The sequence below is a fragment of the Pocillopora verrucosa genome, chromosome 3 (genome assembly GCF_036669915.1).
Source record: "Pocillopora verrucosa isolate sample1 chromosome 3, ASM3666991v2, whole genome shotgun sequence".
In the NCBI taxonomy this organism is placed as follows: domain Eukaryota; kingdom Metazoa; phylum Cnidaria; class Anthozoa; order Scleractinia; family Pocilloporidae; genus Pocillopora; species Pocillopora verrucosa.
The window spans coordinates 20,705,684-20,723,941 of NC_089314.1; the positions used below are offsets into that span (position 1 = coordinate 20,705,684).

Genomic DNA, 18,258 nt, shown 5'->3' on the forward strand with positions numbered 1-18,258 from the left:
ACCCTTGCGAGGAAAATGAATCTGTAGCAGACTTTAATAACTATTATCAAGTTTCACGCTGTATTTGGCTTTATGATATGTAAGCCGTCCATATGAACTTTTTAGTATCATGTAAATATGATAATTGTACATGTGGTCCCTCCGATAATGCTTCATGAATCTTCGATGACCATTCTGCAAAGAGCTCATTAAGCTTAAGTGGGTCACAGTTTTTACGTCATAGAAATATTTTGGCAAAAAATTTTCAGGTAAGGCTCTTTTGAGTGAATGCAATCTAGTCTTGGCGCGGCCAATCTTTTGCTCATCTCATCGTTTCACTCTATATCTCAGTAAGCAATTTTTTCACGGTGCGAAATAAGAAGAAAAAAGAGCAGCTCGGTATATTCTGTGAGGTGTTAGTTGATCTGGTTTTCTTGTTTACCACACACATGGCTGAAACTTTAATTTTTCTATATTTGCTTAATTAATTGGTCTCTTAGTAAACATATGATCATAAAATCTCGAAAAAAAATAAAAATTATTTATGTGGGATGGAATATTTTGCTATCTTACCATCTCGTCCAGATCTCTAAATATCAGAGCATTAAAATTTCACAGGAAAATAGCATCTTCCAAAATTTAAAATGCTCTGGCAACATCCTTAGCAAACAAACGGTAAAAATAAACAAATATCAAAACAAAATGCAACTGCTAGCGGCTTTTCGGTGCAGAGCATGCGCGTGGTCTGAAGAAAGCAGATTTGCGTGAAGTGTCATTCAAGTGAAACAAACGCACATCGCGTGTAGATAGATGAGTAAAGACGTGTAGAGGATGGTGATAAACTGACTCGCTTTTCCGATTTAAACTAACTCGCTAGCGAGCTATGCTTGCCGCGGTTTATTATGAGCGGAGGTCGCTTTGACTTTGAAGATGGTGGAACTTACTGCGGAGAATGGAAAACCAGCAAGGCACATGGATATGGCATCTGTACCGGACCAAAAGGACAAGCTCGTTACGAAGGCTCTTGGAACAACGGCTTCGAACTCAGCGGAGTTTATGTTTGGCCTAACGGCCATCGCTTTGAAGGTGAATGGCTCGATGGACGTAGACACGGACTTGGCGTTGAATATCGAGGAAAATGGACTTACCAAGGCGAGTGGGAGGAAGGTTTTAAAGCGCGCTACGGTGTGCAGAAGTCGCAAAGCGGGGCGCGCTATGAGGGAAGTTGGACGTCTGGACTACAAGAAGGTTATGGAATCGAGGTTTACGCTGATGAAGGTAGGTTTCGTTATAACTGTTCGAAAGGGAAGTGCAACAAAGGTATAATTTGTAGCATATTTGTCGGCAGATGGATTCCAATTTGCAGCGGTTGTTAAAGAATGATGACCCATGTTCGGAAGAAAATTGAACTCAATTGGTCATTTGTGTCACTAGACAAGATACATTTGCAAAATTTGTCATTAGCCATAGATGTATTTTGGAGACTGCCTGAAGCACTGTACTTTGCTAAAGCCGCTTAATTTCTCCAATTTGCGTTCTTGTTATGTTACACTAAACGGATTTTCACTTTTTTTTTAACCAAAATTTCCTTTATCCGGATTTTGTACTAGCAGAAAATCATTTGACATTACTGCTTTTCTCTTCTCATTTGACAGTTTTTGAGTACGTTTTCCGCATGTAAGATGCCTGCTGATTAAGCTTATTTTATGACTGTCGAACGCTCCCGAGGTCTTGTTTATGCAGCAATGATATCAATACTTAATGGTGGTCCAGAACATTTGATTAGAGGGACTCTATTCTTAGATCGAAGTTTTGATTGTGTGATATATGGTTTAAATGGATGAAGGCAGGGACCAATATTCCTTTCTATGAGAATTAATAGTTCCTAGATCCGTCCTAAAGACTTGGTGCCTATCTGAAAATACCAAAGGAGATTATTTTCTTCGTTCGAAATGTAACTTTGTAAACTAGACTGAAGCACAAGCTTAAGAAGTAAATGCAAATTATACATCCACCTCGACACGATCGCTTTCGACACAGTAACTCTTTAGTTAGCGCTAGACATATGTCGGAGTTCTTCATGATAAAGAATAAAAGTAGAGCTTTATCAGTTCTAGCTTGTTATGCTTGACTTGTTCACCAGAATTCGAAATATCCGCGATCGCGGCTGTTTAATTTTTTTCGCTCATGCGAACAAGTTTGGGTTGTCTGTTTCTCAAAAGTTTACATTTCTGTGAGATCCATGGGTACTCTTTATGCAGGTTTATTCATCGAACTGTAGTTTGTGAAAAGCTCAGATGGACATCGTAGATGAAAGGGTTGCGAGATTGTGGCATTGAGAAAAAGATAGGGTCCAAGATACGTAAACAGAGAACATGCTTGTGAATAGATCGCCTCTGACACCGCTGTCTGTTCGCCCATTCGCAGTTTGTCAACACACTAAACGATGTTGACCATTTCGGTGAGTGTTTTCGTCGACGTCTGAATGTTTTGGCGGCGAATGATCTCGATTACCCGTTCTAGAACAAACCATAACTTTTCAGAATCGGGAGTGTTTAGGAGTTGCTCGGTTGGAGATATTACCTCTGATTGTGTTTTTAGCGTCTATCATTCCATGTTCCCATTCATGGATTGTAAAGCTCATTTTTACTTTAGAATATAGAAGTTTTCAAATGGATGGTACTTTACTTTATTCGTTTCAATCACGGATTGGTTCCTGAGAACAGCCCCAATTTGAAAACGCTGTAGGCACCGACAAGGTTGTGCAGGTGATCTTTTTCATGTGGTGTCAAGTTGGACTTGAGTATTTCTGACAATTTCGCCATGGTTATTTCCTTTTTTCTGTCAAAAAACTAATAAATGACTTGGAAAAGATATTGGACTGAGACCGGTAGATGATATTTCATTTGTTTATTTATTTATTTATTTATTTTTAGCAAAACTGCGATCATTTGCATTCTGAGTTATTTCCATATTGTCATGTATTACATGATGTACTGAGCGCAGACAGGCTTCATGTACTCATATATGAAGTAGGTAAAAAAAGAAGAAGCACATGGTCGATCAGTGTGTAAATCTTATCTGTACGAATCCAAGGCATAGTATATGCATTAGGAGGATACAACATTGGCGACGAGGATAATTCTGTGAGACACAAGATGTCTTTGAGCGAAAATGGCGCTTCCAAAGGGATTCCTAAGTTCGATTGTCACTCGGAACCTGCCACGTTAGGACCACGCTGGACGCGATGGTTCACATCTTTTGAATTGTTTGCCGATGGCAAAGGTCTGATTATCACTGAAGGTACAAATGCAACAACCAGACAACGAAGAAGAGCTATGCTACTCCATTTAGCGGGACAAGATGTGCAAGAAATTTTCTCTACTCTCGCGAACACCGGCGAAGCAACGGACTACGCCGCCGCTGTAACAGCACTGAATGGCTATTTTCTCCCCAAAGTTAACTCCGCTTTTGCGCGTCAAAAATTTCACCGACTCCAACAACAGCCAGGTGAGACCGTTTTGCAGTTTGTAACCCGACTGAGAAAAGAAGGGAAAGACTGTAATTTTGGGGCAGACTTTGACAATCAGATAAGAGATGCGATTTTATGCAAATGCAGGTCAGATTATGTCAAACGTAAATTGCTTGAAGAAAGAGATGAACTTACTCTCGCACGCACATTAGAGCTTGCAGAACAGTGTGAAAGTGTAGAACACCAAATGTCTCAGCTTAGCTTGAGTGAACAGACTACAGAAGCACACAGGGTCTATGAAAAACCTAGGAGACCAAAAGATCAACAAAGAAACAAAGAGAGCAAGAACAGAGACAGTCAGTGTCCTCGTTGTGGGTGGAGTGGTCACCTTGGTGGAGATCCGAAATGCCCTGCCAGAGGTCAAACATGTAAAAAATGTAAAAAGAAAGGTCACTTTGCTAGTGTCTGCAAAACCAAACCAAAGAAGCCAGGAGTCAATCAGGTGCAAGAAGAACAAAAACCCGATGGGGAGCAAGTCGATTATGCATTCAGGGTCACCAATAAAGGTCAGTCAAATATGCTCAAATTGTCTGTGGGTGGAGTAGAATTGGAAATGTTGGTGGATTCTGGGGCCACCAATAACATTATCGATGAATGTACATGGGAAGATCTGAAGGCTAAAAAGATCAAGTGTAAATCACAAGCAGCTCCCGTTGACAGAAAATTGTACGCTTATGCATCCAGCAAACCCCTCCCAGTAAAAGGTAGCTTCACATGTGAGGTACTAGTGGGCAGAGGAAGAGTCCAGACCGAATTCCTGGTTATCAAAGGAAAGGGAATACCACTCTTAAGCAAAGACACCGCAATGAGGTTGGGGGTGCTGAAAATAGGTGTTGACATTGCCACAATTGCTGAAGGCAAACAGACGCTGCAGCAAAAATTCCCTGAAGTGTTTAGTGGGATAGGAAAGTTGAAGTCCAAGCAAGTAACATTGCACATAGACGAAACAGTGAAACCAGTAGCCCAACCCCTGAGGCGAATTCCTTTCAATCTGCAAGAGAAGGTAGAAAAGAAGGTTCAAGAGTTGTTGAATTGTGATATTATAGAGGAAGTAGACGGGCCTACACCATGGGTAAATCCAGTAGTGATCATACCAAAGGCAGATGGTGACATACGACTCTGCATCGATATGAGACAAGCGAACAAGGCCATAGTACGTGGCAGATACCCAATACCAACTGTAGATGAACTGCTACACAATATGAATGGTTCCAAAGTCTTTAGCAAGTTAGACTTAAAGTGGGGATACCACCAATTGGAACTTAATTCAGAGTCACGACAGATCACCACCTTTGTGACGCACAAAGGCTTGTACAGGTACAAACGTCTATTATTTGGCGTGTGTTCAGCGAGTGAGCAGTACCAACATGAGATATCCACAGCTTTAGCTGGAATAGAAGGAGTCGATAATATATCTGACGACATCATAGTACATGGCCCGGATCAGGCAACTCATGACCAACGCCTATATAAGACAATGGAACGCCTCAAGCAGCATGGCTTAACTCTCAACGCTGACAAATGCCTATTCAATGTGGACAGAGTGATTTTCATGGGAATTCTTCTCTCTGAAAAAGGGATTGGCCCAACAGAAGAAAGAATCAGAGCCTTGCAAGAAACAAGGGAACCTGCCACCGTCAGCGAAGTAAGAAGCTTCCTGGGATTGGCCAATTATAGCAGCAGGTTTATTCCTCACTTCGCTACTATCACTGAGCCACTAAGGAGCTTGACCAGAAAGGCTGTTCCATTCCACTTTGGACCTGAGCAGAAAACCGCTTTTAAGATTCTGAAACAGAGCATGGCTGACGCAGGAACACTTGCATATTTTAACAAAGGCGCAGCAACCAAAGTAATAGCTGATGCCAGTCCAGTCGGCCTCGGAGCTGTGTTACTACAGAACCAAAATAAAGCATGGGTGCCAATTTGCTATGCAAGCCGCAGCTTGACAGAGTGTGAGCGCAAGTACTCCCAGACCGAAAAGGAAGCCCTCGCTCTCGTTTGGGCATGTGAGAGGTATCATGCATACATTTATGGCATGAAATTTGATCTGGTAACTGACCACAAACCGTTGGAGGTCATCTACGGGCCACGTTCCAAGCCCTGTGCCCGCATCGAACGGTGGACAATACGGTTACAACCCTACGACTTCCGAATTGTATATACTCCAGGGCAGAATAATATAGCTGATCCTCTTTCCCGCCTGCTTAAGCAAGACAAAGTGACGAGTCATCCACATGGGGCAGAAGAGTACATCCGATTCGCAGCTATCAGTGCCACTCCCCAAGCATTAACCACGAGAGAAGTCGAAGAAGCATCTGCAACAGATGAAGAATTAAAAGTCCTGAGAGAAGCAATCAAAACTGGCAGATTTGAGAAGTGCAAAAACTATGCACCAGCCGCAGGAGAACTGTGTGTGATTGGACAGCTAGTCTTGAGAGGTACCCGTATTGTGTTACCAAACAAACTCAGAGCTCAGGCAATCAGCTTAGCCCATGAAGGACACCTAGGAATTGTGGGAACAAAGCAAAATTTAAGAAGTAAGGTGTGGTGGCCTCGTATGGATAAGGCAGCAGAGAAATTCTGCAAGTCCTGTCACGGATGTCAACTGGTATCTCGCCCAGACCCACCTGAGCCATTGAGATCCACGACATTACCAGAAGGTCCTTGGCAAGACCTAGCTATAGACCTCCTAGGACCACTTCCTTCGGGACACTCAATCATTGTTGTTGTGGACTACTACAGTCGTTATTATGAGTACGCCATCATGATGTCAACCGTCGCAGAGAAAGTAATTGACAACCTGGAAGAGATTTTCAGCCGCCATGGCCTTCCTCTGACCATAAAGTCAGACAATGGTCCACAATTCCGCTCCGAAGAATTCCGGGAATATTGTAAGCAGAATGGAATTGTTCACACCAAGACCACACCAAAATGGCCTCAAGCCAACGGGGAGGTAGAGAGACAAAATGCATCGCTGATGAAGAGGATCCGCATTGCCCAAGCCGAAGGATTAGACTGGGTGAAGGAGCTAAGAAGATATGTGACTAAATACCGAGGTATTGATCACGCGACAACCGGTAAGAGCCCTGCGGAATTATTGTTTAACAGAAAGATGAGAGGAAAGCTACCAGAGCTACATGCCGACCATCACTTGGACCTGGAAACTCGAGATAGAGATGCCGAAGTGAAAGCAAAGACCAAAGTAATAGCTGATAAATCCAGGAATGCAAAACCATCAGAAGTTCAAGTTGGTGATCAAGTCCTGGTGAGGCAAGAGAAAAGAGACAAGTTTTCCACGCCATTTAATCCAGTACCATTCCAAGTGGTTAGCAAGACCGGTAACAGTGTTGTTGTGGAAACTCCAGGTGGAACGCAGTATTCAAGGAATACATCCCATGTCAAGAAGTTTGTGAGCCCTGACAATCCGGAAGAACCACCTGTCAGTGTCGATGTACCGACAACACCTGAAATTACCGTGGTACCAAATCAAGTGATGAGTGGATCTACACCAGTAGTGCCTACAACACCTCCCAGTAGACCCCTAACTCATCTCACACCTTTAGCACAAGCAAGTGCAGGAAGCAAATCTGGTACAACCTCTGCTAGTAAGAATGCAGCAGTTGATCAAGCAACAGTACCTAGCCCACCAGCAACACCAAAAGGTGGAAGACCTCAGAGACAGAGGAGACTCCCTGGGAGATATAAAGACTTTGTTTTAAAATGTTGAACTTCGTTTGAAACAGTGAACTTTGATTCGAAACGTTAAATGTTGTTTTGATACAAGGACTGCTTAGAACCGGTGAATCTCGTGTTGAAATTAAGCGAATTAGTTATTACCAGCTCTCCGTCCAATTTTCAGATTCGCATGTTTTGTTTTGATTAAGTCTTAAGGACTATTGTTTTCTTTCTTCAAGAAAAGGAGGGATGTCATGTATTACATGATGTACTGAGCGCAGACAGGCTTCATGTACTCATATATGAAGTAGGTAAAAAAAGAAGAAGCACATGGTCGATCAGTGTGTAAATCTTATCTGTACGAATCCAAGGCATAGTATATGCATTAGGAGGATACAACACATATCACCACAAATCATCTGATCTTGGCATTCCACTTTCCTAATTGATTCTTGAAATTTATAGCTGTTCAACATCTCCAGTGTATCAAGCATTTCCTGAACAGTTTTGGAAAGTTCTCTTTCGGAAATAACTTATTTTGATACTTGATTCTTGTTATTTTGTTGGCACATTCAGTGATGAATGGCAGACTCTGAGCATTTTACTAATTTCTGCTCCTAAAATAACCATTTTCTTCAGCTTTTCAGTACTATGTACAGTTATGATGAGAACAGTTGCACCCAATGAAATCTTATAAGGTAAACATATCATGCAGTGTACTAACCCATGAATTTACTGGAGTCTCCCTGCTTTGAACAGATCTGTGGGAATTTGCTAGAAATATTTCATCTGAATTTAAACTGCAGTGATCTCACTATACCACCATACAAAAACATTTTTTTTTTTACACTCTCAAGCAATCCATGACAATTTATTTCTGACGTAGATTTCCAGTGTTGTTTTTTTCTGACGTAAAACCTTTGATGAGGTCCTTTGGATCTGAAATTTTATTGTGTGACATGGTTGATATAGCAACTGCTTAGTTAAAATTCATCGGCCGGTTAGCCTTCTAATTTTGTGCACGGCAGGTTAAGAATCTCCAGCAGAGGAATGAAAATGAACCAATCCACAATCAATAATATGTTTCAGAGCTGAAGGCGTCCTTTTGTATTTTTAATAATTCAAATTAACTCCCAGTGATGCATTTAATAGATCTGCTGTATTCTAGCCAACACTGAAAAAATGCAACAATGGTATGTGCAACAAGAATATCTTGTATCAAGTTGAATGTGAATGAAAAATTTTGTCTAGTTTTTCTGGCAACATGAACATTAATTCTTTGATATTATCTTTGCTTGATTCATGCCTTTGAGAAGGATGTAATTTTTTTCTCTTATCGCAATCATTTGGTGTTTCCGGAAATTTACTAGAGTGTGGGCTGTCGTGTTAACATGTGGTCTGCAAAACCACATTTTTTATTACACTCCAGAGGTGGAGCTAGCCTTAAACCTTTTACACCTTAACATCAGTATGCATATTCTCCATAATGTAGTTTATAGATTTCCTACAATATTGATGAGGAGAATTTGTTTATCAATCCAGAGCTTCTTAAAATGATAGTAATTTCCCCTATTATCATAAGGTAATGTTTGATGTAATAGTGATGCTGTATAGAAAATAAGATGCAAGTCACTCCTAGAGGTGAAGGGGTTAATAAGTAGATGTTATTGATCACTTTAGTAAAAGAATAGGTGGACATTAACAGCTCTGATGATACTTAAAGCAGGAGAACCATCAAAGATAATCAATGAATAACTTTGGCTGGACCCCTTTTGAGTGAATACTTGTTAGGTTCTAGTCTTTATTGCTACTCCGCCAGTTGTATTCCACATTTTTCAAATAAATCTGAGTGGTGGAAAGCCATTATCAATAAGATTTCGAAAATGTAAACAATGTCATAGCTTACCACAGAAATGCACTTCCTGTGACATCAGACTTGTTTCCTGTATCTGATAAGCATTGTTATGAAAAGTTTTGATGTTTGCGTGTATAGATTGAACATATGTGTGAAAAATTAGGATTAAAATTTTCTTCTAGATTCTCAAGATACACATCTGCTGTTTGTTTGCCAATGTTGTGTGCTTTAATCAACATGATTCACTGTTGTTTTAGGATATTACTATGGGCAGTGGAAAACAGGAATGCGTTCTGGATATGGTATCCGACATGGAGAGGTTAAGCAAGAAAGCAGCAGTACAAAGCATTATAGACGTTGTATCTCTAGACAGTCAACTGTGGATAATTTTAAATCTAATGGTGTTCTACCTAACAGTAGTCAGAACAGTAGAACATTTGCACGTCACCGCAAGACACCCTCACAAACTTCTGAAACGCAGTCACATTCTCCCAGATCAGCAAGTGATCCAGAGAATGCCAGTCAAAATGGATCATTGAATAGTACAATGGGAAGTGGCTCAGCTCAGTCCTACACAATGGAAACTGTGGATTCAAATGGACAAATTGAAAGGGCAAACAGTCGCTTGATAGAGACATATAGAGGTGAATGGAAGAATGACAAGAGGCATGGATTGGGTATTGTGTACGATACTGACGGGTTCAGCTACATGGGCGAATGGAGTGAAAACATGCGCCATGGTTTGGGTGTGGCCACCTTTCCAAATGGAACGAAACTGGAAGGAGAGTGGAAAAATGACGAGTTAGTTACAGACAATAAAAAGAAGGGTCCATTGGTTTCTCTTGTGACAAGATTTAAACAAAGACTGAGAGTAATTTGTGAGGGAGCACAAGATGCTGCAGAAACAGCTGATCAGAAATCACAGATTGCACTGTCAAGAGCTGCGGCATCACGAGATAAAGCTGGAGATGCAGTTGGTGCTGCAGAGAATGCTGTTTCAGCAGCAGCAATAGCTCAGAAGCGGGTCCGTGCTATCATGTCTAAGATGAATGACAAAACTTAGAATGTAAGATGGCATTTAGATGTGTTGGAATATTTTCAGGCAGTTTTACTATAGAGATGTCTTAAGCACCTCACTCATGGTTCACAGCTGCTTCATCATTGTGCTTAACCACAGCATTAGCAATATGCCAACACACAAAGTTGGATTACACGACAATCTCCATTCAAGTGCTTAAACTCACTGAAGTCTGCTCACCTAGCATGGTTGAAGGCTGGAAACAGTCAGTCAGCAGTGTCTGCATACATGTAACACCATGTTGTTATGCGACTCAAGAGCCAGCAAAGCTTTTATGCAAATATATACAGCTTAGCTACATGTAGTAAGTCATAATATTATCGAATATTGTAACAGTTGCAAAATCACGTAGGCTTGTAGATGTACAGTATATACGGACTTCATTAAGAAGTTCAGAATTTGTGGAATTGTCTGGTGGATTTGAGGTAAAATGATACTCAGGATTATTGGTAGAATTGACATTGATTGATGTTGCAATTTTGCACCATGGCAGGAAAATTGTTCTCTGTAGCTGTCAATGTATTAAAGATGGGGACTATAACGATGCAGCAATTAAGACATTTGAGCTTTTTCCACTTGGATCTTCTTCAAAGCTTTTGGTTTTAAAAATTTTGCCTTTTAATTATGACCCCTTGTTATAACTTTTGGTTGCCTAGTAAATTAAAAAATATTTGATTCAGAATTAATTGAAATTTTTTAAATTCAGGTATGAAGATCTGAAAGTAAAACATATTAGACCTAAAACTTCACATTTGGTATACAATTTGTATTTACTTTGGTGTACAATATACCTTTTGTTCAGTTTAGGAACAGTATTTTGTAAGTGAAATAATTTTTTAAATCATTGTAGTTGAGTATAGCGTTTAAAGAATGTCTGAAATGAGAGGTAAATTCACAGTCCAAGTATATGTTGGGCATATTGCAGAAGATTTGTCATGTACCATCTTGAAAAATTGTAATTTGCTGTTCTGTTAAGCATCCCCATCAATTTAGTAGTGTTCCTTTCTTTGTTGTTGTTGTTTTTAATATTTTGCACTTTTTTTCAATTTCTGATGGCTTCGTAATATGCAATTGAAAAAATTGAAATGTTTTGACTGACTTAGCTACTTACAGGGTAAATGGTTCCTCAGCAGAATATTTTGTTTGTTTTTCTTTATACCAGAAATGTGTTGACAATATGAAAGTGTGGGCAATATGAAAGTGTGGGCACCATGAGAACAGTAGTAGTATGGTGGTATTGAGTGAATTCATCATATAATTTGTAAATTTTCCTTTTTAGAATACCTTTAGCAATGCCCCCTTAGTGATCAACTGGCATTTGAATGTACTCAGGTGCTTCTTTTAGGCCAAAAGAAATATGCCTAAGCTAGCATAATTTATTTCTGTATGTGTTACATTGATTTGCTTTTTTACCAAAAAAATTTAAGGGTAAAACTTATTCCTTTATTTCTGTATTGTTGATTAGAATGCTTTTTTATTTTTACCATGGTGAGTTTTCATTTGTCAAAGACTAATGCAGCTATTGAACATTGGTTAAAGTTGTTGTAGCAAACTTTTGTGAAGGCGTCTGGGTCAGGAAGACATACAAAAAGTGTGGTTAACTGATTTTACACTAAATGAGATGTCAAATCGTTCTTGTCAACCTGTGATTGACTTGCTTTACAATTAACAAAGTTACTGATTTTCAGTCTAATTGCTCTCTTAGGTATCTGTTGATCAGTAATTTTTTTTTAAAATCATTGCCTTTTGTATGGAATATCTAATAGTTTATCTAGTTTTAAAAACCTCATATGACCTAAACCCAGCAGCTATGTATTAGATTAAGTAAACATTTTCTTTGTTCAGAAAATTTCTTGGAACTTAACCCTTGTACTCCTAAGATCTTACTAATAACTCTTCTTGCTGTCTACCATACAATCCTTGTGATGTTAGTTTGTAGAATTTGGTGTTGGATCAACTAATAATCTCCTGGTTGATATTTGTGTTTATTCTCATCACTTGTATGCATGATGTTGTATTGATATTGTGAGGAGAAATTATTTCTTAGTCACTCATGGGAGTTTAAGGGTTAACAGTGCTAAAGGGCTTACAATTTAATGCAACTTTCTTGTGTAATAAGGAATGTGTGGCAAAGGAATTTCATAGAATGCTTGTAATGCTTATTTTAGAATTCTTAAAATTAATTTTTGGAGCTTTTTAAAAGCTGAGGCTGGATGAGATTTTGACAAACACCCTAGTAAGGCTGATTGTTAGCAGAGAGGATATCTGGGGAAAATTAATTTTGCAGAATGGCAGAATGTTTTGCTATGTTAGAGAACTGTTGCCAGTGATTTGGTTTAACCAGTTGTAAATGCATACACTGTGTAGTGTCCTTGAGGTTAAAACTAGTTATTTTAGTATAGATTAGTGAAGAAGACGCCAACTAATGGAAGTAAAATGGATTTATTTTTGTATCCATTAGCTGTAAATTAGAAAATGAAGGGAATAAAGTATTTTTATAGAGACAAATGAAGTGTGTTTGCCAACAATCATATGTATGCAATGAAATGCACAAGGAATCCATCTGATTACAGGATACAAGGATGAGAGAAATTCTGGACAAGTGGGTAGTGCTTTGAACAGAGCATTACAAGGTGTTGATTTGAACCCTGCCTGGGACATGCCATTTTGCTATTCGGCAAGTCAAATCACTCTCTCAGTGTCTTACTCATATCTCTCTAGGAGTATTTGTGGGAGGTGCAGTGGAGGTTAACCCTTTAACTCTCAAGATCTTATTGTTAATTCTCCCCTCCAGCTGCTACACATTTCCTTATAAATTGATTACAAGAATTTGGTGTTTGATCAAGATAACATCTTGCACCTGATAAGTTTGAGTATTCTCCCTACCTGTTTGCTAGATAATGTATGAATACTCTAAGGAGAAGTTTTTTTTTGTTTGTTTGTTTTTTTTAATTTTTGTTTTTTTTATATATATATATTATACTTACATATGTACTTACACTTTACTTCTTACACAATGCTTACACTACATTAACTTGCACTACTTACAATACAATTACGTTATTATTTACATTATTGTTTGCATGTTAATTGTTCGAGTCACTAATAAGAATTTTGTTTGTTAATTACACTACATAGGGTATTAATTTTCTAGAATTTAATGAATTGTTAAATAAATGGGTAGCAAAAAGAAACAAATGAAAATACAGAAGTTGAGAAGAAAAAGGACACAATACAATTTTATAAAGACAAAAATTTCCATTTGTTCCTGAATTCCTTCTCCTCTAGGGAGAGGTTACATGTTTATCACATCTGGGAGTTAAAGGGTCAAGTTTGCTCTTGTCAGCCATGTGGCCCATCAAGTTGGAACTCATCCAGGTTTCTGTAGCCCGAAGCAACTTGGAGTATTATAACCCCCCCTCCCACCCCACATTTCATCTGACCTCCCCCTACAGTTAGCCAATACCAATTTATACTCCTGGGTGAAGAGAGGTACTGTCAAGTAAAGTGTTTTGCCTCAAAAAAACACAAGAACACAGCCAGCTCTTGAACCTGGACTAGACTTGGAGTCCAGCATGCTAACCATTAAACCACATGGGGATTATATGTGGTTACCTTCAAATTGTCAGGGAAACCTGAAAAAAAATTCAAGAAGGTAACACTGCTTTGGACTGGCATCTTGACTATGGGGTAGAAGCCACACTCTTAGAAGCTTCATGATGAGACAAGTTTTGGAAAATTAGGTATGTAGCAGACATTACCGATTTTAAGTTGCTGCAAATCATCTTATCCGTACAATCATAGCACAAATTCAAGCCAATTTGAATTTCCCAAAACTTCTGGTCATACAATCCTGACAAAAGGATAATGATTTCCAACACATTCTTCTCATAATACAACATGAATTTTCTTTCAGACTTACTCCTGCCATTTGTTGTAGTGACTAAGCAACCTGTGTGTCCTACATGTTAAACACTGTTCTAATAAAATCACTCATTCAAAATGGTGATGGATTCCTTTGAATCAATTTTATTACATTTCATCATAAGCCAAAATGCTAGTTTCTCCACCACACTCCTGACCAAAACTAATTTTCAGAATTACTACTCTGCAGCAGTTCATAGTATTACCCTACTTAGGTATCTACAGTGTATAGCATTCTAGATGGGTGTGTCAAATGCTCCCCCTCCCTGCTATATTCAGTCATTTGACACAAGCTATACATGTTGTCACCAGGATCAAACTCATTCTACATCCTGTTCTTAAAGAGAGATACTTAGTCATCAGTTCTGTCCATAGTTGATTCAGCAAGGTTGAACAACGATTTGAGAGAATCATAGACCCTTTCTGGACAATAATATTCTACCAAGCACTTTTGAAAAAAGCTGTAAAGCACCTCTAACTAGATGCAATAATGTATTTTAAGCTGAGTTTTAGCTCATAATGAACTGTACCTTGAAGACCTCTGAAACCATTTGGGACAGTTCTTTTGTTTGTAATGCAAATATTTTTTTCTTAAAGGTTAGCTGTGGCTTTAACTAACTTTTCACACCTTGGAGCAAGCATGGAACGTGTGTTCCACACAGTCAGCAGTGAGAGAATGATTGTCACACCACGCAATAACCAACAAAACAATTTGGTGGAAGATCACATCTCATAGGTTTTTAGGATTCACTAGCCATCAAATCTGAAATCTGCCTGACTTTTTATTGAGTCACAAGACAACTCCAGCCCCTGTCTTTAAGAAAAACAATTTTAGGGAGAATAAGGTTAGGAATCTAAAATTGTTCGTAAGTAGTGTTCTTTTCAGTCCTTGTTATCCTCATCAACTTCACTTTCTTCACTTTCATCATCAGAAGTCATTTCAATGTCAAACTTGCCAGTTTCCATAAATGCCTGGGTTAGATTTGAAAGGATGTGATGTGAAAAGTCTCCCATGATGCCTGTACCCTCGGAATCACTGCCCTCCTCTGATGACTCTTGGTCTTCATTGTTTTCGTAATTCATCAGATCTTTCATTCCTTCTTCATTGACAAACTTAACAAATAACTTGAAACTAAACTTGAACATATCCAGCCATGCACAAAGTTTGATGATCAGATCCAAAGGAATTGGTTTCTTTAGAGCAATCAATCGAGGGGGAATCCTTCCTCCAATGTATCTCCTCATAGCAGCACAGGAATCCCAGTATTGTTGAAAGACAGCCTTCTCAAAAATGGCAAAAAAGACTGCAATCAAATGGTGCCAAAACCCCTGAGGTTGAAGGCATTTCTCTAAGGCTTCCTTCACATGGAGAGCCAGCATTTTTTCAAAATCTTCAGCTTGTTCTTCATCTTCATGCAGTGCGAAAGTGAAGCAAAAGCTATAAACATTTTCAATGGCCTCTCGGAAGGCCTGGTCTTCGAGTTTGGTCAGGTGCATCCTAGAGTTTTCTGGTGGCAACATGGTCAAAAGTCCAGGATTGTCATACCAAACTTGCTGCCTTGACAAAATGGCTATAGAGACTCTTTGAAGGGTGGACATCAGCACATCTCCCTCGATGTCTTGAAAAAGATTATTTTCTGGAATAAAATATTGTGGACACAACATGTTAACAAGAAAGTAGTACAGTTTCTGTAATATTTGCAGTACTCCGATACCAATTTTTTCTCTTCTCCACTCATTTGTAGGCACTTCTTCACACACCCAAAACAATGTTGTTTTGAGATGATAAGACTGCAATCCTCTTTTACTTGGATGTTTAAGATAATGCCTCCAGATTCCTTTTACAATCAAATAGCAGGCCTTCTGGCAATCATTCAATGATTGTGCAAGCTTCTTTTCTGCCAAGCTAAAGGATGTGCGCCATTCCAAGCCAGTCTGACTTCTCAATGGACTAACAGGGACCAGTGAACATCCTTCATTTACTATTTCAGATACCAATTCCTGGCTTGGCCAACCACTTAGTCTGTGCCTTGATATCCACTCACTGGCCACTGTTGGCCAAGAAGGAAGTGATAGGCATAATGCCATATCCAGCATAGTACCTCCACCTTCTCTTGAAAAGACAGTAACATTTACAGCTGGTCCTCCTTCATCAACTAACAACAAAATCTGGTTCCTTCCAGATTCGTAAGCAGACTTGCTGAATTTATGTGAGGAAAGTTCTACCGGTAACTTAAATTTTGTTTGGTCACAATTAGAACTTTCTTCACATCCCTCTCTGTCAAAGTTGCCATCAGATTTGAAACAGTTTGCATTTTTGTCATTACTTTCTCCAATGCTGTTCACGATCAAGTTACTAAGTACACTCCTCAGATGCAAAGACATGTAAAATTCATCAGTGACAGCAGATGGATGTAGGTAGACTTCGACTTTGCTTCCATCACAGTTAACGGCAGTGTTGGAAAGATCTATCCAGCGGGTTATTGCTTCATTAGCCACCAACTTGACCATGGCATAACCTGGGAAATAAGAGCTGAATTCGACCACACCGTCCAGTTGAGTTTTTGAGTTGCAACTTGGATAATCCTCTCCAAGTTTAAGCCAACTCCAGACAAGGTTAAAATCTGCCTCATCACGAACAGCAACTCTGGAGGAACTGTCTTCTTCCCAGTGAATATATTCAGGAAAACCAAATCCTTCGCTGACACTTCCGACCAAATTCGCTTTGAGCTTTCCAGAAAATATAGCATATGGATCTTGTAGATAAAAAATAGACAGAAGCTCCGTTTCAAACAAATCCTTCATGACCATACTAAACTTCCGCTCCAAACCAGGGATGGCCTCCCTCCCTGACTGCATCTCGCGATAAACAACATCTTCCATGTCTTCTGAAAGACTTACGTTTAAACCTCCTGCAAAAGAAAGAGGTATTCCACATTGCGTACGTGATACCATCGTGTTGTATGCAGAGAAATCTATGAAAACTCATCCAAGTATAATGCGACGTTTGAAAAAGTACTCTTGGAGCATGACACCTTTACACTAGAGTATTTTTCCCCAGCTTGAGCAGCCTTTTTCGCTTGATCAACGATTCAAAATGCTTGCAAAATTGACAAGATCTTCTAGCACAATGTTACGGATTTAAATTGAGTGTTTCTTTCTCGATGACTAATGCCGGAAGCGCTTTCATCGCGCATCTGAGGCCCTGAAGGAAATTTAGAGGCAGGCGTACTTGTTAACATTTCGACGACGAGAGGTCCTGGGCCTCAAATAAGCTTACGCAGTATACCGGAAGTGAGTGTATTTTAAGATGGCATGGAATACTTTTCCCGCTAGCTTAAAAGAAGTTCACCTCGTTCAATTTTTTATCAGGATTATCTTTACTGGTATGGCCATGGCCATTTTTAAACGTTCTCCTCGCCGAATGAAAACAACCTCTCTTACTTCAATTCAATGTTAACTCTACTTTAAATTCTTTGCTAACGATACGTTAAGTGTTATGTTTTTGAAATATATATATATTTTTTATTATGACAGACAGATCGCTGATAAGTGTGGTGGTTCAATTCTTTTTTTCATGGTTTCTTATAGTTTTCTTGTGATTGAAGATCGAAGTTATGCGAAGTTTTGCCCTCACATAGAGTTTTCGATTTTCTTTGTTCTATCTAAGAACAGAGAAGTCACAGGACAACTTCCGAAACTGTTCACAGCCGGGGCGTTCACTCGTTAACGTGGGCGCTATTTCCTTCGAAAATCAAAGTGCACGGTGAAAAACACTCTAGGAGTTATTTTGCTTGAAAGGAGAATGGAATTAGCATTTGTCTATCATGCAACAAGAAAACGCTGGCTCTGACCCCTCTCTCGCGAAAATTAGATAGTTAATAATAAGTCAACTGGTTAAGAATATATGAAAGTCGTATATTTGAACTGCGGATAAAGACGTGAATGGAAGTGATCCTCGCAGTAATTTGCACTACTTAGGCAGTAGTGAAAATAAGGCCTGAAAAAAAAATTCAGGCCTCTACGGGATTTGAACCCATGACCTCTGCGATACCGGTGCAGCGCTCTACCAACTGAGCTAACAAGCCAACTGGGAGCTGGTTATGAAGTTGGTTCTAAATAAACCCGTGAAGTGATTGAATAAATGGTTAAGAATATATATATAATATATAAATAAGTCAACTGTTATTATAACATTTGTCTGATCAAATTCAA

The 18,258-nt window shown here is 39.2% G+C and overlaps 2 protein-coding genes across 2 annotated transcripts; one reads left to right on the forward strand and one right to left on the reverse strand.

The window, feature by feature from the left end:
- The first annotated feature begins 765 nt into the window (after positions 1-765).
- LOC131797713 (junctophilin-2-like) lies at positions 766-12,631 on the forward strand. The gene is made up of 2 exons (XM_059115375.2): positions 766-1,257; positions 9,299-12,631. The coding sequence occupies exons 1-2, from the start codon at positions 882-884 to the stop codon at positions 10,102-10,104; spliced, it is 1,182 nt and encodes a 393-aa protein (XP_058971358.1). The 5' UTR covers positions 766-881; the 3' UTR covers positions 10,105-12,631.
- Positions 12,632-14,132: 1,501 nt separating this feature from the next.
- On the reverse strand, positions 14,133-17,244 carry LOC131797709 (uncharacterized). Its single transcript, XM_059115371.2, has one exon. It carries the CDS (start codon positions 16,996-16,998, stop codon positions 14,926-14,928), a length of 2,073 nt encoding a protein of 690 aa, XP_058971354.2. The 5' UTR covers positions 16,999-17,244; the 3' UTR covers positions 14,133-14,925.
- Between the last annotated feature and the right edge of the window lie 1,014 nt (positions 17,245-18,258).

Coding starts and splice junctions, on each gene's coding strand:
- LOC131797713 (XM_059115375.2), top strand. CDS start 882: ATGAGCGGAGGTCGCTTTGACTTTGAAGATGGTGGAACTTACTGCGGA. Junction 1,258..9,298: donor CGAGGTTTACGCTGATGAAG/GTAGGTTTCGTT, acceptor CTGTTGTTTTAG/GATATTACTATGGGCAGTGG.
- LOC131797709 (XM_059115371.2), bottom strand. CDS start 16,998: ATGGTATCACGTACGCAATGTGGAATACCTCTTTCTTTTGCAGGAGGT.